The sequence below is a fragment of the Euprymna scolopes genome, chromosome 8 (genome assembly GCF_053919585.1).
Source record: "Euprymna scolopes isolate OS-2025 chromosome 8, ASM5391958v1, whole genome shotgun sequence".
Taxonomy (NCBI): Eukaryota; Metazoa; Mollusca; class Cephalopoda; order Sepiida; family Sepiolidae; genus Euprymna; species Euprymna scolopes.
The window spans coordinates 51,286,701-51,313,837 of NC_136489.1; the positions used below are offsets into that span (position 1 = coordinate 51,286,701).

Consider the following 27,137-nt stretch of genomic DNA (forward strand, 5'->3'; position numbering starts at 1 on the left):
ACCGCTCATCATTCATTGATGCCTGTTGGACGTTTATGAAAGTGATGCAGTTGATGTCAGCAAAGTTAAGAGATGGATTAATCGATTTCAGATTGGCGACAGAGATGTGAGGAACAAAACGTGCTTCGGACGCCCATACACAACCACCACCCCATCGCTGGTAAAACTGCATTAGAAATGGTGACTGTGTAAATTCTGAAACACAAAAGGTTTGTCGTTTTAGTAATACCTCTCCCATCCTCGTATCTGTTCGACTTAATTTAGTTAAATATTAAGATATATTACTTTTAGAATGATCCCTTTCTATATATTTGTAATACTTTTGTAAGATCTAATGAAAGTTGTGTATGATGTAATATTTCGGGAATATTTCCCATCATCAGATATGTGTTCAACTTTACTTAAAACGCACTTATACACACATACACACACACATATATATACATATATGTGTGCGTTAACTCTTTATGCTCTGGTTGAACTAATTCGTTAAGTCATGAATAATTAAATATAACGGCATAAATAAAGTTGGAATTGATTTAAACACGCCTGGTACGTATTAATTCAGTATCAGGGTAGATATCAGATACTTTCTGATTGCAACCGTCCATTGATTACATTCACATTACATGCCGCCATCTGTCTCAGAGAGTGGGGGGTCATTAGTTGTCACAAACACACTCTTTTTTAAATAAAATGTAAGAGGTGGAACATGGCTACTTATCGAGCTTGTCGGGGGTATTTACATCGAGGGGATACAAGGGCTTGTAGTTCGTCAGAGCGTCCACCATTAAAATACTTGTAAAACATGCAGAGGAATGGATGCAACATTTCGTCGATAAGACAGTGGTTGAAGCGTGGATGACAGTTCAGGACTAATCAGGTTGGCGACTATTTTGAACCCTGTCCAAGAGCGAAAGAGGTAAAAGTAGCAGGTGCACTAGCCTAAATGTGACGACAATACTCCATACATGGGCAAATGGTGGCCTTGTTGAGGTACAAGATACTTTCAGGCATAAGTAACTTTCTAGCGTGATATAGAGAGCGACCCTTCCTCGCAATGGCCCTGGCAATTTTCTAAATATTGGTTGGCTGTTTTTGTTTTACAGCATATCAACCCTTTTCGGGTTATTTAATGCTGAATCCAAAGATTTTGAAGAAAATTTTTTTAATAGAATATATTTGTTGTTTTCAAGTCGATTTCTATTTAACCCATAGTTGGGACCCTAACAGGTACTACCACTCAGGTCAGAGTGGACCTGGGAGCAATGGCAATTAAAGGGTGGCTCCACACTCCCCAAAGCCCACAAGCTGGGGCCTCACCACTGGATATAGTTTAAGGTCATATCCAGGACCTGTTCTCAATGTATCTGATCCAACTCATGTTCCATGTGAACGTTAAGCCGAGAAGTTTGAAAGAAGTACTTTCGGATAATGTATATTAAGCCATAGCTCTTGGTGGTAAAGAAGGTTTCTTGTAATTACTGAAGGAGATAAACTTAGTTTTGGCAGCATTGAACGTGATCATCCATTTTTGTCCCCATTCCACTGCAGATTGGAGGTCTTCATCTAGTGTTTCTGCCATTTTCTTAGATATGTGTTCATTTGTTTTCCATTCGTGCCTGTTATAGAGCATAGTGTCATCAGCAAATATACCCCTCTCACAGACAATTTTATCAGGGTGTTCATTTATGAATATTAGGAATAATAAAGGTACACCCGTATTTATATCATATTGTTTAGATGTACGACCGTCGAGAGCAACCTGAATTTTTCTCTTATTTAAGAACGATTTAATTATGTTAAGTATTCGTCCGCTGATATCGTATGATCTGATTTTCCTGAGAAAACCATCATTCTATACCCGGTCAAAAGACTTAGATATATCTAGGGCTACCGCTTTACCTTAACCTGCTTTGTTCAGTGAATGGTATATACGTTGAGAGATAACAGTTAGGACATTTGCTGTAGAACGGGCTTACCTAAATCCATATTGTTGGTCGGTCAAACGTTTAGCAGCTGTAAGGTGATGAACTGGAGCTTGATTAATTATGGACTCAAATATTTTGGCGAAAAGTCGGAGGACGCTAATAGAGCGATAATCTAATGGGTCAGTTCTTTCGCCCAAATTCTTGGGAACTAGTACCATAGAAGCAGTTTTCCAGTAGTCAGGAAAACAAGATTCGTCAAGGCATTTGTTGTAAAGTTGTGAGAGGAATTGAGTAACCTCAGCGGTACATTTTTTTAATATCACAGCCGGGATGAGATCGGGTCCACGTGCTTTTGAGGTGATTGTTGAATAGTGGAGTAGTTGTTGATGTCCCATTATTTACTACACTGTTGTAGATTTTCCAGAAATCACGGGTTCCTAATTTCTGTGCTTCGATGCGTTTTCTGGCGGTTTCGGTATATTCTCTCTTATCTCTCGCTATTTCTTTCTTATAATTACTTCTAGTATATGTATACTTTTGTCTGTTTGTACTGCACTTATGTCGGTAAATCTGCGGTACGCATGCTGTCTTTGCGCAATGGCTGCTGCACAAGTAGAAGTAAACCATTGGGAAGAGTGGGGCTTGCTATAGAATTTCCGCGTGGGAAGATGTGCTTCAATTACCGTTTCGAACCATTCAGTGGCCTCATTTTGGCACTGTTCCGCGGGAAAAGAAAAGATATTTACCCCATGGGGTATCTCTGACGTGATCTTTGATAGCATCCCAGTCAGCCTTCTTATAATACATTGTCGTTCTGAGCAATGGCTCTTCAGTTTTGGGACGAGAATTAAGAGAGATTTCTACTATTATCACAAGGTCCTAATCTAAATATCTATAAGAGTGAACGTGTCTGCGTGTGTGTGTCTGTGTGTCTGTCTGTGTACATTTCCCTACGCAATAAATCTGTGATCAGTTTTCGGCCAGAAATTTGGTTGTTAAGGGGTTAAAGTTCAACGATTTGACCTTTGTGAACTCTACCAAACTCCTCCGACAAGTTTGGGTCTAAACACTTAAAATTTTAGATATAGGTTCCTTGGAGATGGATCTAACTTAATAAATGGATTTGAGCCTAAAACAATAAATGTTAAGGGGTCGTAATAGGTGTCAAAGTTTTAAAAAAAATTACCGCTTTTGATTTTCTTTTTTTATTTGCTCAGCATACACCTCCAAACACCCGAGCAACGCCGGGCTGAAATGCTAGTTAACACATAAAAGACATCTTAATCAAATAAGAAAGTATCTGTTGAATAAGAAGGAAAAAGAAGAGGCATTTAAACGATATATGATGCTTTCAACATCAGACCACGATCTGGAAGGAAAAGGGAGTTCACGGATCGATCTAAAGATGAAATGGTACTTATACTCATCAATAAAATCTTTAGGTCACCTTAAAAAAATTTTCTGTTAAATGATTTTAACTTTTTGTTTATGGAAATTTTCTGTGTTTAAATTTTATGTCTAACGATTAGAAATCTTTGATTATTCATGTGCCATTCTTTTTTAATTTTTCTCGAGATTGCTTTTTAATGTTTTCCTTTAGACTGTGATGAAGGGAGTCGGAGTAAGCAGTTTGGACTTTCTGACTCTTCTAGAAACATGTGTAAATGTTAGTTTTCCCACATTCTTATTGAATCCTAGAATTAATTCAAGAATTTACAGGCTGTCTCAAAAAATTGTATTGTAATGACTCGTTTCGTGATGTTTGCGAACTCTTTGAGACGCGTTATCAGCGTTGTCCGGACAATAATGGTTATCAATTTGAACTTTTCATATCTTCTGCAATCGCAGCTATTCTAGTTTACTCTTTGTTCATAAACAAAGCATCTATTATCATTTGAAGTGTGAGTACATTTTTGTGACAGCCTATGGTTATAGAACAAATACAGGTCCTGACAGATCGATATCAAATTAGCTACTATATATGTATACCTAATCGTATCTACCGACCAAACTATCTATTTAACTTGATACGCATCACTTTGCATCATATAACTGCGCGATGAAATTTTTCTGCCTGTTTGAGGCCGCTTATATATTTACATTTTTCTTTTAAAAAAAAAGTTTGGCTTTATTTGAGTAAATGATCAGGCGATGATCCTTCTCGTACGGACACTTTTGCATTCCTAAACAAACACAGATTTCTTGAGGAAAGATTTCAGCTAAGTGAACGCATCTTCAGACTTGAGATGATATTGCAATTCGTCGATGTAGAAATATTCCTAAGGATTCAATGGCTTCATGATGTGGAAGAAAAGATAGGAGAACCGTCGTATACCCACACGTTACACATGCACAGGTACAAGAACGCTCCCATCGATATATATATATATATATATATATATATATATATATATATATATATATATATATATATACTAGCGGTTCAGCCCGGCTGTGCTCGGGCCCTATTTACTGTTCATAACCTTATGTGCATATGTATATATATATTAAAAGTTTGACAAACATCTAAAATTTCAAGTGTTTAGACCCAAAATTTGCAGAGGAGTTTGGTAGAGTCTGCAAAGGTCAACTCTTGGCAGCCAAATTTTCGCCCAAAAACTGATTAAAGAAGCTTGCTGCATGTCTGTATACCCTTTATGTAAATTTTCAAATGTTTAGACCAAAAATTGGCTGAGTAATTTAGTGGAGACCGCAGAGGTAAAATTTGTTTTAACTTTGACCCCACTTTTGACCCCTTAACATTTATTGTTTTGGGCTCAAATCAAATTAAAAAGTTTTATCCATGTCCAAGTAACCTATATCTAAAATTTAAATTGTTTAGACCCAAAATTGGCGGAGGAGTTTGTGTAGAGTTTTCAAAGGCCAAATCGTTGAAATTTTACCCTTTATTAGAAACATTTCTGTCCGAAAATCGATTTAAAAGATTTTCCCACAACTCTATACCACTTATGTCAAATTTCGAGTCTGTAGATTGAAAATTAACAGAGTAGTTTGGTAGGGAAATGTACACACAGAGACAATTTCACTTATATATATATATATATATATATAGAGAGAGAGAGAGAGAGAAAGAGAGAGAGAAATAGAGAGAGAGATTGATAAATAGATATTTAAGAAGTCTGCGCAGATCGACCAACGTCCTGGCATTTCCATTTGGCCGCAAGAGTTCCACATGGATCTCAGTCATAACATAACTCTTTATATAATTTCATTGGTAAATCCCTACACACGCGTTAAATACTTTTGAAAAGAACATTGATTATTTGTTCATATTATTAATACACTTGAACATAATTACTCAACTATGTACCTTGCTGTCTCTCTTCATATATATATGTGTATGTTTCATGACAAACAAACAGGATATCTTGTACACACAAAGAACGTGATATAATTTTTATGAGCACCCACTGTGCATGATGCGTGCGTGATTGTTTTTCTAAAGAATGTTATGCAACAGTGTGCTGTTAATTCTCTGTCTTCAAACTCAAACTTAAATTTACATATGCTCTATCTTGGTATTTAGGACTCAACCCATATATAATTATTTTCACAGCCAGACAACATCGCAGCTCACAAGATATATGTATACAGAAAGAGAGAGAGAGGGGAAGAAAGAGAGAGAGAGAGGGGGGAGAGAAAGACTGTTTGAGGCTGATCTACCTTTTTTCAGTAAGCAATATACTTATCCTTACAGAATAAATGTAGTTTTACTACTAAAGTTTGTGAAAGTTATTGGTGGTAATTATAGCAGCGATCTGTGGCATTTATGGTTCCTCAAATCATGACGCATACTCCTGTAGCATACTTTTAGAGGACAGTTTTGTTCCATATACTACTCTGCTTGTCTTCATCATTACTGTCCATGCTAGGCCAATATATATATATATATATATATATATATATATATATATATAACTTACTACCGAGTTCTACCTATGAATTTAGCATTGTTGAAGTAAATACTGAAATTTTACGCATAAAATTATATCTTCGTATATTAATTTATGTAGTTAAATGAAGTAATCATACCTATAGTGACTTATCAAAGTGTAAGAAGATCAATATTCGAAGGTGGAGCATACCAAAATATAAAAAATAAGAGAAATATATGTATATAGATGTATTAATCAGTCTAATAGAGAAAACCTCATATAAAAACGCCATATCTCCCTACTAGTGCATAATATAACTCAAAATTTTATGCTGAGCAATTTTTTCTTTGTTAAGTTTTTGTATCTAACTTATTTTAAAGAGATTGGTGCGAATGCGACTTTGAGTGGGAGCACCTTTTAAATGGTAAAGTTTATTAAAAATAATATGCCCATATTACCCATCGTGTTGCCGAAAATATATATCCCAAAATTCATAATTGTTGGTTTATAAGATTATACTGCGTATACCAATTTGAATGAGGAGCTTGAAATTCTAAACTTTAAAAACCGCAAAACCTGTTGAACTGTAGAAATGAAATAGCAGGCAACTGTATACATGGAATACATTTTACTTTAGGATAACATTACGAATAGTAAAAAAAATACAATCAAATCATTAAACAACAAATTGAACTACGGACATAAAATATGAATAGAAAAAGTTGCTCCAAGCACACCTATGTTAAAATAAGGTCGCCTATTAATTCAACATATTCACAAGACAAAAACAGGGGAAGTTAAAATCCGATGAACGTTTGTTTGTTGAGAAACCCTGACACTAATGGGAATATTAACCTGTTGGAAAGTAAAAGCAATGAATCTGATTGATTAACTAGCTAGAATAAACAAAGCATATCAATCGGGTTTGACGTCGCTTCGGTTTTTGAAGCATTTTTCACGCAGAAAGTCAGGAGAGATACTTGAAAAAGTGGTAGTCGGTAGGTGAGAGATCTGGAGAGTATAGTGTATAAAGCAGAGTTTCGAAGCCTAATTCGTTCATAATCTGCAGGGTCGTTTAGCAACGTTATCTCAGGAATTGTCATGGAGGAAAATTTTGCCGCTTCTGCTTACTAATGCTGAGTGTTGTTGTCGAAGTTTCTGATGCATTTCATCCGTTTGTTGACAGTATTTTTCCATAATAATAGTTTCGCCTTCATTCAGAAAACTGTAATAGATGAGACCGGTCCGATATCACCAAACAATCGGCATGACCTTCTTTTGGTGCAACTCTGGCTTTGGGAAGTGTCGTGGAGCTTCGTCGGTGTCTAACCACTGAGCTGAGCGTCACCGATTGTCGTAAAGAACCCACTTTTCATTGCAAGCCACAACCCAGTCGAGAAACGGGTCGTTCTTGTTGCGTAAAAGAAGAGATGACATTTTAATCTCTCTCAAGTGGTTGGAAATCATCGCATACATTACATCTAATTCATAAGCAAGTTCTCAAACAGTTGTACGTGGATTGGCTTCGACTAAGGTTCATATTTGATCGTTGTCAACATTTGATGACCAACCACTACGCTCATCATCTTCAAGACTCTTAAGTTTATAATGGAAACTTATTTGAAAATACATCATTGGAAATCAAAATTAATAATTCCGAAAGAACTTTCTTGTCACCCTAATAATAAGAAAGGTGTGATTATATTAAATATGTGTCCACTAATACTGTACGAGTTGATTTTCCAGAATTTTTCTTTATGCACGAGCTTATCAAAGGCTTTGGACATATTAAGTTTTATTGCCTCGGCTTCATCTGCCTTATCAAACGTGTGGTATATGCGATCAAGATCAGAGATCAGACATCAACGGTACATCCTGAATCAATATTGTTTATCACAGAGTTTCCATTGATAAATTGAATAATGAAAATGTTAGCGAAGGGTTGTAATAACTGTTCATATTAGTGTGTGAGATAGACAGGGTATATATATATATATATATATATATATATATATATATATATATATATATATAAAGAGAGACAGTTCTGTGTATATATATATATATATATATATATATATATATATATATAAGGAGACAAAGTACAAGTTAATACAGGAGACAACGGCATGTAATACACAATGAGAGGTGATTGATATATCGATAGATAGATAGATAGATAGATAGATAGATAGATAGATTGATAGTTAGAGGAGATAGTTTGGCATTTATACATTTTGACAGTTCTGTGAATGAGAGTGTTTCTATAACATTGACACATATATTTCTTTACCTATTTTTGAGATGATGATTTTCACAAAGTTCTTATAATATAAATTCACAATACCTTTCTGTTGACTAACATAACACGAAGACGTAGATACAAAATTATGATGATATTCGTTTATTCCATTTTCGACCGGTCAATGGCTTTGCATCAAGGAATTCAAGTCTTTACGTGATTCTGTCTTCTCCCCTTCGCTTCCAAGGTTCCATGTCAGCTTTGTCTCTGACTCACTGACTTCTCTCTTCTCTCCTGACTTACTGACTAACTTACCCTTTGCCAAGCTCCAACTATATTGAAAACTCATGACGCCATTGCATAACCAACACGTGCATATCAGACACGCGGCCTGACATTCATTGTTCCTCACGTGTCTACAAAGCCGACTCTCTAACCTAATTTTTGATTAATCCACTTTACAAACATTTTCCATTGTCCGTTTTTAAATTCCTTATTTTAATTCCATTTCTTTAACAGAAACAAAATTACATCATTGCATTCCTTTTTCAATAAACAGATATATAACTATTTTATGTGAACTAAACAATGATAATTCTACATTCCATTTTCAATAACATTCCTGTATTATTTATTTTGACTTATGATCAGAATTCTGAATTCCAAATTTAGCTTCACAAGTTCGAATCCTCGGCTATACTATCTCATATTTACTCACTTACAAGAACAGGCGACTTGATCTTGTAACAGGGGGAGACACGGGGCGATGATTTTGCAGGACACTTTTTTCGTCAGGGTTTGGAGAAGACAATAAATAGCTGGCTCGGCGGAACAGTTCTTTATCATTAAAGCAGGGATAAGATGCTTTGGACGTGTCGGAAAATAATAATAATCAGATCATCTAATTTCCGTTCACAGCAAAACATTAGGAGGAATTTGTTTGCAGAGTCCAATGTGAAGTTTACGGTGGGAAAGCAGTTTAGCCTTATATTGGAACATTTTTCTGCGGTATATAAATTATTACGACGGTGTAGCTGATAATGGATTTCCTTGTGGCATGTCAGTTATAATTGACTGTTTCGTGTCCTATCGCTTCGATAGACAATAGATCCTTTCTTGAACGATGAGTTCATAGAGAAACAAGAGTTTTACATACGACAACGATGATGATCTTACGGGATGAAACTCAAAGACATTGAAAGACTTGTTTAGCTGAATCATGTAGCACCGTGGTGAAACAATTCTTTGATTTAAGACCGCACTTTCTGTTCAGCGTCTTCTACTACACGATTAATTCTTCCAATGAAGCTGTTGCTGTGTGTAGTGGGGTCCCCTCTCTCTCCCCACCTCTCTCTCTCTTTCTCTGGCTCTCTCTATCTCCCACTTTCTCTCTCTTACTTTCTCTCTCTCCCCCACTCTCCCTCTCTCTATCTCTCTCTCTCTCTTTCTGGTTGTGTCTCTTTCCTTTATTCTTGTTGCAGTCGTTTTCTTTTTCTTAGTAACAAAGATAACAGGGACAGTAAAAAATCTACAGCATAAGTTGATTGAGGTCTTATAATACTTTGGTTTTATTTCTATTTTCCAGTATATATATATATATATATATATATATATATATATATATATATATATATAAATATATATATATATATATATATTCTTTTTCCCATTCTTCTGGATATCTTTTCCATTCGCCGAGCGGTCTTTTTATTTCAGCGGGCAGCCGGCATGTTATATAAAATGGCGTCCAAAAATTGTTATTCAGCCATATTTTTCTCAGACGCTTTATATATATATATATATATATATATATATATATATATATATATATATATATATATATAGCAACAATTCTATGTAACAGATGGGTTCCTACGGTAGCGAGCGAGTAAGTGAACTAGTTAAATATGCAAGTTACATAGCTCAGCTTAAGTAATTGTATAATATACAGTTGTGAAACAAATAGATATTGTAATATATTGGACAGGATTATCTCCCTTGCATTTCAATGAAATACGGATTATCTCCCTTGCACTTCAATGAACTACCACTAGAGGGCGCGACAGTCTTGAAATCTTTTTCTTTAGTAAATAAAAGGACCGGGAGACGATCTTTTCCTACGAGACGTACCGTCTGCCGATCTATCTATAATATTATTTTGTCTTGTGCATTTTTATTCATTATGCATTGTTAATGTTGATATACTTCGATTGGCGACGAAGAACGAATAATGCGGAGGAGTAACAAGACAATTTAAAATTAAAAGCGAACACCCACAACAAATCGAATGAGGAAAAGTTGCCGAGTAGCGGATAAAAATGGCTTTATTACGCACCATTGGAGAATGGAATAGTGCGGAAGAAGAATGGTCGCACTATATTGAGAGAGTAAAGTTTTTTTTACTGCCAATGATGTGTTGAATGAAGGTAAGAAACGTGCTATATTTTTGTCGGTTATTGGGGCAAAAAATTATGCTATTCTCAGGGGTTTAGCCGAAAACAGGCCAGAGCAGAAAACATTTTAAGAACTATGTATTCTGATGGAGAGGCACATCAGGCCGGCCCCCAACGAGATACATGAACGTTTCTTATTCAACACGAGAGACAAACAAGAAGGTGAGTCCATTAGTGAATATGTGGCCACACTGAGAAAAATGTCGGAACATTGCAACTTTGAAGAAAAAGTAAATGAACACATACGTGATCGTTTGGTTGTGGGAGTGAAAGATGAGAAGATACAGGAGCGCTTGCTGGGCGAAAGAATGCTAACTTTGCACAAGGCCATTGAAATAGCAGTGTCTATGGAATCGGCAAGGAAATATTCCAAGTTGATGTTGGGAGCACAGACGAGTGGAAGTGAAACGTCCGTACACAGGTTACCATTAAAACGAGAGTGTTATCGTTGTGGAAGCACTGGCCACCAAGCGGACAAGTGCCAGTTTAAAAACAAGGATTGTTTTAAATGCAGGCGAATAGGGCATACTCGTCAGAAGTGTAGGCAAGAAGAGAGCAGGCCTCCTAACTCCGAAAAACGAGGTAAGGAAAGCAGGATGGTGAACAATGTGGAGGAAAATTGTTGTGAAGAAATGGAAATAAATATGGAAAGGCTAGACTTGCACACAGTTGCTAACCTGCGGACACCGCCAGTATTAGTGGAACTGCTAATTAATCAAGAGAAAGTGGTCATGGAAGTGGACACTGGAGCTGCATGCACAGTAATGAGCCTAGAAAAATTCAATAAAATTGGCCAAGTTCGTGATCTAAAGGAAAGCCATGTCAAGTTGAGAACGTACACTGGTGAATTAGTGAAACCACATGGGACCACAGACGTGGAAGTAATCCAGGAAGGGCTAAAGCATCGACTACCTTTGCTGGTGGTGAAAGGTAATGTACCGACACTTCTTGGCCGAAACTGGTTGAATAAGGTAAAGCTGGATTGGAGAAGCATGTTTCCTTTATACCAGGAAGATTCCCCTTCGAGGTTGGAAAGGCTTTTAAAAGAATTTGATTCGCTGTTCAGTGAAGAAATGGGGTGTTTAAAGGATTTTAAGGTCAAAATACCCATTGATAAAACGGTGAGTCCCAAATTTTGTCGGGCAAGACCAGTACCTTATGCCATAAAAGCGGATGTGGAAAAGGAGCTAGATCGCCTGGAAAACCAGGGAATTTACAAAAGAGTGGAATACTCTAGGTGGGCTGCCCCCATTGTACCGGTTGCCAAAAATAATAATGAAGGCATCCGGATCTGTGGAGATTACAAACAAACAATAAACCGGGCATCATCATGTGACTATTACCCTCTTCCTCGGATAGAAGATATATTTGCTACTTTGAAAGGGGGTCAAAAATTAAGCAAGCTCGACTTGAGCCATGCCTATCAGCAGCTGGAATTGGATGCAGAAACCCAGGAACTGCTAACAGTAAACACTCACCAAGGATTATACCAGCCCACCAGACTACAATTTGGGGTACACAGTGCTACAGGGATTTTTCAAAGGGAGATGGACAAAAGATTGAAGAACATTCCTTTTTGCAAGGTGCGTGTGGATGACATCCTGGTTTCAGGTAGTGATGACAGTAGTCATCTGAAGAATTTATACAGTGTATTTGCTACTCTAGATAAGGCCGGATTAAAATTAAAGAGAAGTAAGTGCAAGTTTCTCCTTCCTGAAGTGACATATCTGGGTTTCAGAATTAGTAAGGAAGGCATAGCGCCTCTTCCAGGCAAAGTAGCCGCCATGACGGAGGCACCTCGACCGCAAAACATCACAGAATTAAGAGCCTACCTAGGGGCACTTAACTATTATCATAGTCATTTGCTAATCTTATCAACTATACTTGAACCGCTTCACAACTTAATGAGGAAGGGTGCTCCCTGGGTATGGGGTGCTGGACAAACCAGGGCTTTTGAAGAAACAAAGAAAATGCTGTGTTCTGCACCTCTTTTAACTCATTTTGATCCATCTAGACCGATTCTGGTGCAAGTAGATGCTTCTCCCTATGGACTGGGAGCTGTAATGGCTCACAAAATGGAAGATGGAAGGGAGAAACCAGTATGCTACGTATCACGAACGCTGTCTGAGGCAGAACGGAATTATGCGCACATTGAGAAGGAGGGGCTGGCCCTAGTCTTTGCGGTAAAAAAGTTGCACCAATATCTGTATGGGAATAATTTTACGTTGTTCACTGACCACAAACCTTTATTGGGGTTGTTTGCTGAAAACAAGCCGATCCCTTCTCTTGCTGCTTCCAGAGTTCAACGCTGGGCCATATTTCTGGCTGCCTATAATTACAGGTTGGAGTATCGTGCCGGGTCCCTTAATGGAAATGCAGATTGCCTCAGTCGTCTTCCAATCAGTGTGCAGGAGCAAGATGTCACACCTAATTCTAACAGGAGACACATGATGAACTTGGTTGATGCTCCAGTGACTGTGGCGGCAGTAAGATTGGAGACAAGAAGAGACCCTACTTTGAGTCGGGTGTACGAATACATCCTGAATGGCTGGAGTAGGTGTATTCCAGACACGGCAATGAAGCCCTACTTCAACAAACGGACAGAGTTGACATGTGAAGATGGTACCGTATTATGGGGGAGTAGAGTAGTAATTCCGGCTATACTCAGAACAAAAGTGTTGCAGCAATTACATCAGACACACATAGGGATCGTGCGAATGAAGGCCCTTGCTCGCAGCTATGTGTGGTGGCCAAATCTTGATGCAGATATTGAGAGAGCCGGTAAAGCTTGTGGAACCTGCATACATTATCAAAGCAATCCCGGCAAGGCTCCCATTCATTACTGGGAATATCCAAGTTCACCATGGGAGAGAGTCCACTTAGATTATGCGGGTCCATTTTTGGGGCACATGTTTTTGATAGTAGTGGATGCTCATTCAAAGTGGACTGAAGTTTGCATTACAAAATCATCTTCTGCTATGACCACAATTGAAAAATTGAGAGGGATCTTCGCAACTCATGGACTACCGGTATTAATTGTGAGCGACAACGGTCCCTGTTTTACAAGTGAAGAATTCAAAGCATTCATGAATTCTAATGGAATTCGGCACATTTTCACAGCTCCTTACCATCCTTCCTCGAATGGGCTAGCAGAATGCAGTGTACGCACCTTCAAGGAAGCGCTTAAAAGGATGAATACAGACGGCAAGGCAACACTTGAAACCAAGGTGAACCGATTTTTATTCACATAGGATAACTCCAAACTCATCAACTGGGTTTCTCCTGCCGAGCTGATGTTCAAACGGCAGTTACGAACAGCGTTTCATTTGGCAAAGCCAGACACGTACAAGGCTATGGATGTAAAAAATAAAATGGAAAGGGGGAGCAAGGTAATGGTGCCGCTCCGTGAATTTAAAGTAGCCGATCCTGTGCTTGTGCGTAACTATGGATCTACTCAGCGATGGATTGAAGGTACCATTACCAGACAGTTGGGAGCAGTGAATTTTGAAGTGGAAACCAGTAGAGGGCTAGTAAGGAGGCATGTGGACCAGCTTGTGAAACTCTCATCACCAGTAGCAGTGGAACTTACGCCTGAGATACAAGCAGATAATGCTGCAAAGAATCTTGAGAGTTTCGGCACACCTGAAGTTTCCAGCACACCCGACAGTCCTGAGGAAAGTTTAATACCTGAGAGCAGGCATATGGAAGAGGTTGCAGAGACTCCAGCAGTGGTAGAAAAATCGGCATCACCACCCTCTCGCAAGTCAGGGCGTATTCGGAGACCACCAAAAAAATTTGAAGACTATGTTCGTGATCCAGAGTAAGATTGAAGGGATGTAATATATTGGACAGGATTATCTCCCTTGCATTTCAATGAACTACGGATTATCTCTCTTGCACTTCAATGAACTACCACTACAGGGCGCGACAGTCTTGAAATCTTTTTCTTTAGTAAATAAAAGGACCGGGAGACGATCTTTCCCTACGAGACGTACCGTCTGCCGATCTATCTATAATGTTATTTTGTCTTGTGCATTTTTATTCATTATGCATTGTTAATGTTGATATACTTCAGATATAAAGTAAATAAATGTAATCCTAACCCTAAACCTTAGAATCCAATTCGTGTACATTTGTAAACTTTAAATGGAAATTCCCACTTTTCTGCTTAACTTTTAAACCTTGTGTTACACACCTGCTTCTAATTTTGCTACAAATGATGATCTTTTTCTGACTATTTAGTCAGATGCATCATTGTTAATTGAATTTAATTAAGCAGCTTGGTCACGATTTTATATAAACCATTTCGTTCCATAGTACTTTTCCGTCTGAACACAATTGTTGCGAGAAAGAAAGACATTCTAGCCTTTTGTGTATAATCTTTTAATATCTCTTTTTTATTGATCCACGCTGTTCTCTGAAAGGCATATATCTGTTAATCTTTTGTTTATCCGCCGATGAAATTCTCATAGATCGAATTTAATGTCGTAACTTTTGACAGTTATTTTATTTCTTAAATAGATCCGCGATTACCCAATAGATAGAAGACTACACAATCGGTCACAATTCTTTAAATCCGGCTATAATTAAGTCCAGTCGCAAAAAGAAATCCAAAACAGCTGGAAATAATGTGATAAGCGGAGTTTTCTCCCTTGGATGATTGGCTCTATCGAGGCTTTAGTCTTCTCTACTATTTAACCTAGTAGTTTTAGTGAAAGCACTTTGACAGCTACACTTCTACTTACTTTCTAATACTTCTACTTACCGTACCTGATATTATCGTTACTTGCGCAAAATACAAATCGCGTTTTTATTTGATACGATTTTCAAGTTAAATCAATTTTTACGATATATGTTGCTTATTAAATTATTAAGTGAAAGTATTAGTAGCTTCCTTCAGTCTTGACAAACTACGGATATCGACTGTAAGAATTTTGTGCGTGGAATTTTGTGGCAAGAGTTGTGCAATCTCCAACCGCACTTCTCTTGAATCGATGTTGGTAAATACCAGTGGCAAATAGAGGTTCATGACGACTAGAAATTCATAAATGGTCACCCATCTGGTACTAGCCAGGCTCTGGGTTGCTTAACTTCGGTGATCTGACGAGAACTAGTGTGAGAAAATGGTTATGCCGTAAGTGAAAATACAGTATCCTCATGTTAATTTGGTTTCGTTATTTTGTTTCACAGAATACAAAGCCTTTTCAGGTTATTTCAGGAATTTTGAAAAAAAGTTTGTATGTTTCAATTTCTATATATCTTCGAATATCAATTCATAGAGTTTGGTTTCGTTGTTTTGTGGTGGATTCTCTTGTTTTTGATTTTGCCGAATATGATTAAGTTTTGCAAAGGAAAAGAGCTCTAACATTAATGTCTAGTGCGTTTTAAATCAGGAAGTCAGTAGGAAAGTAGGGGGTAGAAAGAAAAATGAGGGTTGGTTGTTGTTTTTGGCTTTGGGGAACTGATCAAATTTTGCAAAGAGATTAAAAAAGCAAAAACATAATGTACTGGGTCACGATAGCCCCATGTTATGAACGGGTTTCTAAATAATAACTTTATCGCTTCAGCACTGTCAATATTCTGCATAAGTACCATATTGCCAAAAGGTTACTCATGTAAGTACTGATCACCGTTGCTTAACTTCGGTGATCCAATAATAATCAATGTTTGAACGTGATGAAACCATATGTTTGTTATTTACATTTGGTTGAGAAACGATTGTGAGGCAAAATTGATTATAAATGTGTTACGAGGTGCCTTTAATAAATTTCCAGACTTTTTGTACAAGCATTTAAAATTGTTGTAGACTCTTGAAAAATCAGTATGTTATTGCTATACATTTTATGAGATGGCTGATCAATTTTTATGATTGTAGGTTCAAATAAACAGCTACAGCAGGAATTGGAATACACCCTGCTAAAACCTTATTGTCACAGCTGGTGAATTTCAAAATCCAAGCTGGACACTATACAAAGAACGATATGCAATAAAATGCTGTTTTAGAAAATGCCACAAAAACGCATGTAATGCCTCAGATAACTGTTGGACTATCTTGTATGAATCAAGCATAAGTTTTGGGGTAGCATAAGAGATTCAAGGAAGGCAGGGAGTCTGTGAGAGATGATGAAAGGTGTAGGAGGAGTAAATAAGTCAGAACACCAGAGTTGCTTGGTTAAATAAAGAATTTCGTGGATAAGGATCGTCGTGTGTCTGTAGATACAATAAGTGCACAGTTGTCAGTGTGGGAACTGTATACGTAATTATTCGCGAGAACTGAAGATGTGGAAGATATGCAAGAGTGCTACATCCTTGTCACAGACTATTTGACCAAGATGGGCATCAAGACAGTTCCTCTCTCTCTCTCTCTCTCTCTCTCTCTCTCTCTCTCTCTCTCTCTCTCTCTCTCTCTCTCTCTCTCTCCCTATAGTCCAGATCTTGCTCCCTGTGACTTTTGGTTCCTATCTAAGCTAAAGGAAAACCTTAGAGGTTTTCGTTATGAGACAATTAAGGAGATGAAAGAGGCTGCGACGAAGGTCATTAACATGCTCACACAAGAGAATTTCATGGGATATTCCAGAAGTTGTTGGAACGATATGGCAAGTGCATTGAAATGGAGATTATTTCGAAGAGGACTAGAGTTCCATGTGCATGCTATCAATAAAAGTGGTCATACGAAAAAAGTTTGGATATATTTAAGGCAACTCTTAAATACAATTATAGAATTTGGAATGGCCCACTTACCCGATTCCTATGGAAGATTGCAGTAGCGTACAAAGGCCGCCCATGAACATGGTGGTACACATCAGTTTCGCTTTCATTAATTCGTCGTTAGAGGCGCACACGAACTCGGCTACCAAAATGGAAACTGTAAGGTTTCCAGCAACTGGCGTTAAAACTTGCTGCACACCAAATTCACATCATGAAATTTAAAAAAATGAAAAGTGCATATTATATATTAGGTCAGTGCAAAACGTTTTATCCATTCAAAATTTCATCTTGAAAACGAAAACTTTTTGAAAATCAGAGCAACTAACGAGTGGCGCCCAGCCTTACCGGGTCGTAAAATATGCTTTAATTCGTGCGGATTTCGTATTTATTATTACAGAGCCAATTCTTTATTGAATATTATAGTATACCTATTATATAGTAATAATTTCAAAATTTTAAAGAGAAATGGGTTGTGTGCCATCAGCTAGAATCGAAACCAAAACATTTGGTGCTCCAGCCGTCATCCATACCGATGTAGCTATTGAGGAATGTGTAGGAAAGATTTCATATTAAACGAGTTGAATAAATGAATTGAATTTGAGCATGCGCAGAAAGTAATAGAAATATGTCGGCAAGTTAAAATAAACATTTTTGCATTTCAACTTGAAAATATATTTCTGTACGCGTTATTTATGTATCCAAACAAAGATTTTACTCGTAATAAATTATCCTTTGTGTATGATTACTATTTGCTGTTAATTTCAGTAGTTTAAGATTTTATCGGTTAAATATTGACACAAAAACAAACACACATGCACACATCTAGTGTTTTATATATATAACTATTTCTCTATAGCTTGATTCCCTCTGTCAACTCGCTTATAAAATTCTTAAAGCTTTAATGTGAAATATGAATATAACTGATGTTTAATCTCCTCGTGGGATTTCAACCTACGATCATCTAAATGGTTTTGTAATCCTCGAAATAAGTGACAATTCGGGGGATGTAGGATATGAGAAAATACAGGATGAAGTAAGATTTCCAACCAATTTTTCTTAGATTTTTGGTCAGCAGTGCTGTGGAGACAAGCATTAACACGATGCTCCTATCTACTGGACACAAAAATTGATGATATTCCCGTCGGTTTCGATGTATGAGGTTTTCCACAACTAAGTTATTTAAAAGTCCAGACAGATGATTTGTTTATAGAAGTGAAGGCTTAGTTCAGAACCAATCGCACTTTTTGGTGTAACTGCTAATCTCAGTTGGTACAATGGTTGCCACAAGATAGAGCAGACAGTAGACCTCAGATTTACATCAGAGTGCTCCTTCACCTTAACGAAGACTGAGGGTGCATCTCTCCCAGTGGATTAAACGCGCGCCAGATACCAACCTGGAAATTTCTACATCCTGGTCACCCATGTGGTACTGGCCAAGTTCATCGTTGCTTAACTTCAGTAATCTGGCGAGAACCGGTGTTTCAATGATATTATGCGGTATATATATAACAAAAAACTGCAAACAAACATAACAAACTCGGGAAATAACGTGGACAGATAAGAACTTACTGCGATGCCCATCTCTTTTAAAATGGATATTTACTTCCCTTCCCATATTCTGTCGTTTATTTACATTCCATGAGCGATGTTTCTAACAAAAGAGAAAGAATTATTGTTTTGGGGTTGAAATCTATCCATATCACACTTATCGTTGACTAGTTTTTGACCTTGAAGTAGTATTTTAGCTCCTTACATCAAGTGGTTTCATGTTTCGTTTCGTGCCGATTTCCGTTTTCGACAGAAAGATTTCCGAGTTCGATAAACAAATTTCCGAGTTCGAGAGAAAGATTTCCGAGTTCGACAGAAAGATTTTTGAATTCGACAAGATTCCTGAGTTCGACAAGAAACAGCTGAAAATGGTCGGAGGTTACATCGACCGATATGTAACGAAATTAGCACCCAGGATGAGAACAGCAGTCCGAAAATCAAAATAATAATTCTTAAGCAAGTTTAATATAAACAAAAATTAAAAAGAAATGTTTTTCAATTCAGCTGAAATGTAATATATTATATTGTACTTTTACTGTTTAGCTATATATTTTACGTCAGTGGACGATTTTCTTTTTTTAAGTACAAGTGTACCGAACAACTAACTTCTAAAATGTATATATATTACTTTTAAAATCAATACTATGTCACATGACAAAACTGACCAATGAAATTCACACGTTGAACACGTCAATCATATATAATAATTGCTGACTGAAAATGACACACGTCATATCCTTGCACGCACTCATCAATACCGCGCACACATTTCAAACACTCACACAATGCCACCCAAAAACGGATGCTGACATATGCTCATCACCACAAAACTCATAATCTTCGTTCGTGATGAGAAAAATATCTAATGTATTTTTGGAAAACTTAATGACAACTTTTCCATTAATACATTTTCATGTATATTTTCAACGATACAACGAGAAACCTATTGACATACCGGTTCTCGTAAGATCAAGAAAACTTATGCTGAGCCCGGTCATTACTTAGATGGGTGAACATATGGAAATAATTGATGCTTATGTAAAATCCCTTTCTAACGATCTCTACAGATCCGTAGCGCAGATATGTGCTTAGTTCATTAGTTATAAGTGACAGCATTCTGGAGGTTGAAGGTTTAATTTTAGTACACGCAATACTATGAATAAAATAATGAATTACTTACGACTTATATGCAACTTATAACTGAATTTTACCTCTTATTTTATTCGTTAAACCACGGGTCATTGCGTTATTAGCCGGTGAGGACTGACAGAACAAAAGTAAGCTACCCCAGTTTATTAAATAAATAATTCCGTTCGAATTTTCCTTTAGATTACTGACTCTAACGTACTGATTCCTGTATTCAACGATACGCATTAAGAGAAGGTCGTAGGCTACAGCGGCTGAAACGTTGCGTCAATTACATCCAAGATGAGAATAGTAGTCCGATTATACAAATCATACAATTATACAAATTATTAATTCTCATCCAAAAAAATTTCGAAAATGAAAGGTCAGTTCTGAAAACCCCGGAGAAACCATTATAAATTGGAAGGAAATGGGTCAACACCATAAAAAAACTTTACTATAAAAAAATGCTATATCAAGATATAATATTGAGGGCGTGGAAATTGATGGAAACGGATATGACGTCGCATGGCTCAGAGAGAGAGAAAGAGAGAGAGAGAGAAAGAAGTCAGCAGTGTGTTTGTGAAATTATATCGTTCTGTCTTCTCCACTACACTGGCTAGTGATTTGGAAGGAAGCGAATAAACCTTTATTTTCAACAGTATTTGTCTTAGTATCTTTTTTAAGGTCTTAGAGAACTTATTTGCAGACGTCGTTCCGTCAGTCTGGAAGGAGAACAAGCAATTAACCCAGGTATGATTATGAACTTTTATTCATGTACGGTAAAAAGTTAACAGCCAATACGACATTTCGTTCTATTTCGTTCAGGTTTTACTTTGTTTGGAAAGTAATTGAACAATTAGACCAGTTTGATTAGAGTCAAAACTCAAATAGTTAATGAAATGTAACAGTAATGCTACAAACAACTTAAAAAAGCAAACGGTGTGATCTCTCTGCTGCCAGCACGGGGAAATCAGGAGAAAAAGAAGATCCAAGAGGTGTGATGTGTTTTGTGGAAGAGATGAAAGAAGCCGCGTGAAATGGTGAGAGTAGCAGAATATAAATGGCCAAGCCTTGAGGAAAATGAATTCGTTTGTCGGTCAAGCTTGATGAGTAAACCTCCGGGTGCCAGCACAAAAGGGGATGACACAATCTCACCCCCAGCAAAAAAAAATTTAACCAGGTGCTAAAAATAGCCTGAAACACAGGGTTTCGCAGGAGAGCATATGACACCACCCACCCCACTGAGAAATAATTTATGACACGCCACCACCCCAGTTTTGTTTCCCCATCAGAATTTTTTAATAAATTGTAAAATTTATGAGTAGGAAAAATAGCAATGTTTTCAGCTTTCGTGTGTTTCAGTTGCTACAATGTTGGTTATAATATTTTATCGGATTATTTTCTGTTTTAACTCTGCATCATTATTTACAAAAAAGCGAATACGAAGCCAAAAATGCAGCAATTTCAGCATTGTCTGTGTATTAATTTGCTGAGATACAATTTTCCATTGAGTGATATACTTTTGAATATATCTATTAGTGTTGGGACAATTAATCGGAATCATAAATTGAAAAAATCGGAACTTTGTGGGGATCGGAATAGAGATAAATTTGTGCCTACCTTTCGATCCCAAAAATGATTCTTTACTTACTTTCAATTGTTTACTTTTACATTATTGGTACTAATGATGAATATTTATTGTTTTTAAATTATCAGTAAATCTAAAATCCACGAATATAAAAATACAATGTAAATGTAGAAAAACAGAAATTTTCTAGATAACCTTTAAAAGAATGTAGTTGATTTACAATGTTTGGAAATATGCTTAAAAATTAAATAGAACAGTTTTGTCAAGAAAAGCACTTTAAAACATCATTGATAATTAAATGGTATTTAATAATTAAATGATGCAACGGAAAATTGGACACCAGAAAATTAGAAACAGAAAATTATGTAATTTTGGGATTATAGTAACATTAAGCAAGTATGGAATAAATATCGATTGAAAATAGGTTTTAAGATCTTTCTATACGCGTATATAATTTCAAATAGAGTTCATTTCTCTCTTGCAACATACGTGAATGAAAAACTCGTTTCTAACGTCAAAAGTGCAAAATACTTTGGCCTAGTTTTTGATAGTACACGTGACATTTATTATGAAGATTAAATGCCAAAAGTAATTCGATATGTTTACATTAGTAGTGGTACAATTGAAGTGTGGGAGCTATTTCTTGGAGTTTTTTTTCATTTGAAGGGTAAAACAGCTATTGTATTAACTGGCGATATCCTCGAGAAACTAGAAAACAAAGCACTGGATATTCAATTGTATCGTGATCAAGAGTACAATAATACGGCAATCATGGTTGGAATCTACGGTGGTGTGCAACAAAAGATCAAAGACATAAATCCGACGGCCATTTTTTACTTTGTACCAATCATCCTTTGAACCTTTGTGGGAAACATTCGTTTGCTAACAATCCGTCTTGTGTAACATTTTTTTTTTAAGTCTTGAGGTGTCGTGCACTTTTTTGCTCTGTCGATCCATCGCTGGGACATGCTCGTGGAATACACAGGTTTAACAATGAAGTCACTGTTTACAACTCGGTGGAGTACACATGCTGACGTTGTGAAGCCAGTGATACAAAAGTTTAATCGGATTGTGGATGCCATTGAGGTCTTATGTGGTGTCGAAGTGACGAGACATGATGCACTGCGCACAGTTTGTTGCTAATTATTTGCGTCTTTTCTTTCATTTCTTTCTTGTTTTTGTTTATGTTTTATTTTGTTTTTTTTTTGTTTTTTTGTTTTGTTTTGTGTTTTGTTTTATTTTTTGTGGGGCTGACGTTTTATAGTAATTCTATTTATTCCAGAAGCATATGCAAACGCCGGATATTACTCTGGACATGGATACTACCAAATTAAGGGCTTTTAAGGTCTTTTGCGAAGAGCAGTGTACAAATGTTGTTGACGTTGTTGCCCAGAAAGTACTTACTAAATGTAAAAACAAATTTATATTCCCACAAAGAGAATCAGAAGAAAAAGAAAAATACCAGGATAGAAGCCAATAAATGCTGGGTTGTCATTGCAGCACGAGACTAAGAGAGCAATGTTAGAGTGCCTGGACCGTTTTCATATCGTGTTGGATACCAGACATTTTACTGGCATTTTGTACCGTTCAGTCAGACTATAATATTTGTGCCAAAGACGAAGGAAAACAATTTCCTGTTGTCAAGCTTGTATGATGAGCTGCCTTAATAAAGGTTTTGTTTAGAAATTCCACGTTTAATGAGACACCTACCAGAAGCCGAAATAAACTTCGAAAAAAAGCCAAGCACTGGACTGTAATGCAGTTTCTGCAGTTTGTCATAAAGTGGATTTTTTTTAGTCAGTGCCATATCTTCCGCTGACTCTTTCTGATATGTTTTTCTGTGGTATAGTGTTAAAGAAGTTTCTCCAAAACGAAACTTATAAAAATTACCTCCGGTTAACCATGAATCAGTCAAGACTGTCGGATCTGGCTGTGCTGTCGATTGAAAACCAACTTACTAGACAACTAGATTTTTACGACAATGAAAACAAGAAAACATTCATTCTAAGATCATAGTATCAAATGTCATTCTTTTGTGTATTGTCGTGTTTTGCATTTAATTGTTCTGAAAGTGAACAATTGTATGTTAACTAATTATTTTGATTTTAACTAATTATTTTGATTTTAACTAATAATTTTGTGGCATTGAAGTTTATCTTAGATCATATATGTAAATAGTAACGTGTCGATCTGTAGAGTAAAGTAGACGAAGAGCATGTATGAAAATTTAGCAACAGGATGAATCAGTCATTACGGTGACACTTGAGGAGGGCCGCCTCAGATGACGTTTCTTTTTTTTCTTTTTTTTCAATTTTCAATATATTTTGGGATCATAGCAACAACTATGGAATAAATATCGATTGAAAATAGATTTTAAGATCTTTCTGTACGCGTATATAATTTCAAATCGAGTTCATTTCTCTCTCTTTCAACATACGTGAATGGAAAACACGTTTCTGACGTCAAAAGTGCAAAATACTTTGTCCTATTTTTTGATAGCACATTAATATATTAAAGGTTTAATACTCAGATTACGTAGGTTCTTTCGACCGAAACGTTGTGTGAATAACACTTAAGATAAAAACAGTAGTCTGAATAATAATAAAAAGTTATTTTTATTTTGTTTTGTTCTTTTGTTGTTTTAGTTTTTATATTTTTTATCGTATTTTCTTTATTTGCTTTTATGTTTAATCATTTTTTTTCAACAACAACATACGAACACGTATTTACAACGATGACAATTGATAACATCTGCAAGGATGAAATGGTGTTTTGCGTGTAGATTTTTTTAAGAACTCTTTGATGTCCCACAATGCAACAGTACAAAAAGAAAAATTTTCAACTCGAACTGGCATCTCATTTTTTCCTCCTCATCTTACGTCATTCACAGGCGCCATTTTATTGATTTAGTCACAAAAAGACAAACAGTATTTTTTTATTTATTTCATATTCGTTGTTTCTAGTTTTTATCGCAAGTGAATAATAAAACATGGTCGAAACGACATATGAAAAAAGCACAAATGCAAAATGAAACCAAAACATCAAAATGATGATTTAACATAGGTGCTATTCCCATTACATGCGTTAAATCCCGCATGGATTATTAGTAAGATCCATACCATTGTGGTCTAATTTTGGCGTACTATCGTTTCTCATACGATTGGCAATTTACTCAATGCATTTTTTTCTAATTCATGTTGTTTGTGAATGTTAAACCTAGAAGCTTGAGGGAAATGCTTTCAATTAGTGTATCATTAGCCATGGCAATCAGTGGTAGGGAAGCTTTCTTGTAATTATTCAAGGAAATAAGCTTAGTCTTAGCAGCATTGAACTTTACGATCCAGTTTTATGCCCTATTCCACCACAAAAGTTTTAACCATTTCCTTAGATATGTATTTATTCGTTTTTCCCTCGAGTCTGTGATAAAGCGTAGTATCATCAGCTCTCAGAGATAATTTCATCAGGGAGGTCGTTTATGAATATCAGGAATAATAAAGGTCCGAAAATTGCCCCCTGTTGTACACCCGCATTTAATATCATGTTGTTCAAATGTACGCCCATCAAAAACAACTTGGAGTTTTCTCTTATCTGAGAAGGATTTCGTTATGTTAAATATACCTCCAGTATTATCTTATGGTTTAATTTTGATTAGATCATCGCGCCAAACCCTGTGAAACGCCTTAAATATTCTAGAGCTGATGATACTGACCTTTATTCGCCTTCAAATTGTGATCTTAATCAATCACTGCTGAAGAACAGACGAATGAGATTTTAATAAATGTCTTAGAAACGATCGTATGTCAAAATAATAATGATAATAGATGATAATGCTAATATTTTGTTTATTTTAATTGACTATATAATAGCTCTGTTTGATTTAACTATTCAAACACTGAACTTAGTATATATCTACAATATTTCACACTAGGCGCAATGCTTAAAGCAAACTAGAACATACTTCTCGTTTCAAAGTGTATTTACAATGAGCTTGACTTAACCGCTCTTATTTCTCAACGTAAAGTTAAATCTCAGCCTATTGTATACAAGACAACTCTCTACATTTGGTTAATCTATTCATAATTAAGGATCCGTCTAGCTGAACTTTTTAAAATAATAACTGCCATGTAGAGAAAAGCATTCGAATACCAACTGAAGACTCTTAGAGGAAAAGTTTTATATGAAGCGTCAACACCCGGGAGGTGTCGATGAATGAAAAACTCGTTTTTTACGATCCAGAAACACGGTTAGCAACACGGACCGAAAATAGTAGTGTTCCAAGTACGTTCCCTAGAAACAATTTCACTTAGAGACACGAGGTGCCTTCAATAAATCTCTATAATGTTTTGTACAAGCATTTCAAATTGTGGTAAACTCTTGAAAATTCAATATGTTATTACTAGACATCTTAAGAGATGACTGACCAATTTGTATGATTTCAGAAAACCTTAAAAGCTATTATTATGAGACAATTGAGGGGATGAATGCGACGGTGACGAGATTAATTGACATACTTACACCAGAGGATTCCATGGGGTCTCCGAGAAGTTGGAACTGTACAACAAGTGCATTGCATGGGGAGGAAGATTACTTCAAAAGGGACTAGAATTTCATGTGTAGCATCAACAAAAGTCCCCATACGAAAAAGGTATGAAAACATATTGAAGGCACCTTGTATTTGCAACTTTCACGTGGTCTCTTCTGTAAATACCTTATGTCTTTCTAGAAAGAATTCTAACCAGAAATATATTGGGGAACGAATGGCAACAATAATCATCTGATTCATTCGAAATGAATGAATGATATTCAGCAACCAGCAACATCGTGACGTGGTCACGCCACCAAATCGTGATTGTTATATAGTTCATTATTATTATTATTATTATTATTATTATTATTATTATTATTATTATTATTATTATTATTATTATTATTATTCATTTCTTGTTGTTATTATTATTGTTCGTTGTTAAGTCTTATTAAAAGTGATGCTTAGAGAGAGAGTCTTATTAAGAGTTTGTCTTAGAGAGAGATAGATGTTGTAACAAGAGATTGATTGTTGTAGACAGACATTCATATATTAAAATGTTTGTACTTAGACGTGTAGATATGAGATGTAGAGTTCACATTGTAGATATGAGATGTGTATGTCAAGACATTTTAAATCACATGATATACAAGACATATAATAACAATTTTCACTTTACCTTTTGGTAGAATTACAACACAAAGACGACGTTTATAAAAACACATGATGAGTTTATGTCTTCTCACGACCGGTCGTGGTTTTCTGAGTCAAGAATTCAAAGCTTCACATTCTAGTTTCAAAAGTGACCGTCTCGCTTCTAGACGTTCGAATGTCCATGTCTGGACTGTCGTCTGTCGTCCTCAGACTCTCTCTCCGTCTCTCTCTCATTTCTCTAAAGTTTCTAACTATATCTAGAACTTCCCATTTTCCATGACGTCATACACATGTTAAAACATGTGTCTTCTTTCGCGTGTTCTGGACATGCGTGTCCAAAACTTTTTCCTTTGTTTACAAAAGGAATCTTAACCTATATTCCGTGTAACCTATTTTTCCAATATGCTAAAAACATATTTATTAAATTATTCTATAGTTGCATTCTTCACTTGAATTTTTCATAA

The 27,137-nt window shown here is 36.2% G+C and overlaps 1 protein-coding gene across 1 annotated transcript in view; it reads right to left on the reverse strand.

The window, feature by feature from the left end:
* Positions 1-27,137, reverse strand: part of LOC145283867 (solute carrier family 23 member 1-like) — a 114,270-nt gene that overhangs the window by 82,352 nt on the left and 4,781 nt on the right. Inside the window, exon 2 of the mRNA XM_080132976.1 lies at positions 17,264-17,421. Coding sequence (XP_079989102.1) covers positions 17,264-17,421 — 158 coding nt within the window. The remainder of the gene's footprint in view (positions 1-17,263; positions 17,422-27,137) is intronic.